This window comes from Cibotium barometz, chromosome 44 (genome assembly GCF_041138505.1).
Source record: "Cibotium barometz isolate CiBa-2024 chromosome 44, ASM4113850v1, whole genome shotgun sequence".
Lineage (NCBI taxonomy): Eukaryota > Viridiplantae > Streptophyta > Polypodiopsida > Cyatheales > Cibotiaceae > Cibotium > Cibotium barometz.
In genome coordinates this window covers 7,480,170-7,481,800 of record NC_141089.1, presented here as the reverse complement: position 1 = coordinate 7,481,800, position 1,631 = coordinate 7,480,170, and the positions used below count along the sequence as shown (strand labels likewise).

The following is a 1,631-nucleotide window of genomic DNA, read 5'->3' as shown; positions in this document are numbered from 1 at the left end:
AAAGTCAGGAGTTACCTCATGGTTTATGGCTAGAAGCAGTCCTATGTGCAACATATATTTTGAATAAGTGTCTATTGCATCCAGTAGCTCAGTGGCCAAAGAGTGCATAGTCGAACCACTTCCCACGTCGTGAGCACCACCTCGATACTACACGTGTGAAGGTGGCAGGTTGTAACCACCAAAATAGCCATTGCCAAGATCAAGAAGATAAAGCTTCAAAGGGCGGCTGATCACTACTACACAAAGGTTGCACATTGCTAATAGCTCACAGCTAATAGTTGACAACCAGTAGTGTGAAGTCAAATATTGTCATAGTCTTTAGGAAGTAGTAGTCTCTGTGTCAAGAAGTTGCTCTGTAATGATCCTGCAATGATTCCAAAAGTAATCCAGTAAACAAAGAGCAATATGCTGAAAATATTGATGCATCACTAAGAGGAATACACAGGCTAAGTTGGACTGACGTACAAGGAGCTCTACTATCGGTGGCACACATACATTATTAGGACAAAAAAAGAGTAAGAAGAAATGCACCAAGGGGCTGCCACAAAATAAATGGTTCGATGATGAATGCAAAGAAGCTAGGCTGAGGATAAAAAATATGCAGAATAGTGACGCACGCAGGGAAGCAGAAAAGCACTTCCATGCACTCACCCGAAAGAAAAAGAGGGCATACATTCTAGAAAAAGAGTGGCAAGATGCCATTGAATTTGCCAAAAATCCAAGAGGTGCATGGAGGGGCACCAAAGGGAAAGCAAAGGATATCATGGGAGACTTCACGGAGGAAGAAATGCTCAAGTATGTCAAGCAATTATATATGCACCCACATGCCCCACCTATGGTCACAAATGCAGTCCACCTTAATAGCCTAGATTTTTTCTCACTAGAGGTTGTGAATGAAGGCTTGAAGAAAATGGCTAATGGGAAGGCCGTTGACACATTACACCTCAAGGCTGAGCTACTCAAGTGGACAAAAGAGTATACAAGAGAATGTATTGCTCTTCTATTGAATGATGCAATTGTCAACAGTTTCCCACCAGAATGGCAAGAGAATTGGATAAAGCCTATCTATAAAGGGGGAGATAAGAACCAACTCACCAACTATAGAACCATTATGGTTGGATCCACTATGGCCAAGCTATTTAGTACAATTGTTGAGAGCAAACTCAGCTTATGGGCAGAAATGAATGAGAAGAGAGCCATTGGACAAGCTGGGTTCCGGAGAGACCATAACACAGTAGATCACTTGGTCACAATACGGGTTCTGATGGAGGAGAACCCCTCTTTTGCTGCTTTGTAGATTTTAAGAAAGCATTTGACACCGTACCAAGGAACGGCCTATGGGAAAGAATGGTGCACTTAGGGGTGCCAAATGACCTAAGGGTGGCAGTCTATAAACTCTATGAGAAGGTGGTCTGTCAACTCAAAGGCACAAATGGAATGTCAACCTCTTTTTACAGCAATATGGGTGTCAAACAGGGCTGCCCTCTGTCACCAACTTTGTTTGGCCTATGCATTGATAGATTGGAAGAGTTGGTCAGGGAAACAGAGCCTGCTGAACTGAAAGATGCCCCTCAAATTTTTGGATACACTATATTACTGCTACTATATGTAGATGATGTAGTATTTTTTTC

The 1,631-nt window shown here is 42.4% G+C and overlaps 1 protein-coding gene across 1 annotated transcript; it reads left to right on the top strand.

The window, feature by feature from the left end:
- Positions 1-598: 598 nt before the first annotated feature.
- LOC147612908 (uncharacterized) lies at positions 599-1,297 on the top strand. The gene has a single exon (XM_086782122.1). It carries the CDS (start codon positions 599-601, stop codon positions 1,295-1,297), a length of 699 nt encoding a protein of 232 aa, XP_086638248.1.
- The last annotated feature ends 334 nt before the right edge of the window (positions 1,298-1,631 follow it).

What these genes read in the sequence shown, in the direction of transcription:
- LOC147612908 (XM_086782122.1), top strand. Translation starts at nt 599, where the DNA reads ATGCAGAATAGTGACGCACGCAGGGAAGCAGAAAAGCACTTCCATGCA.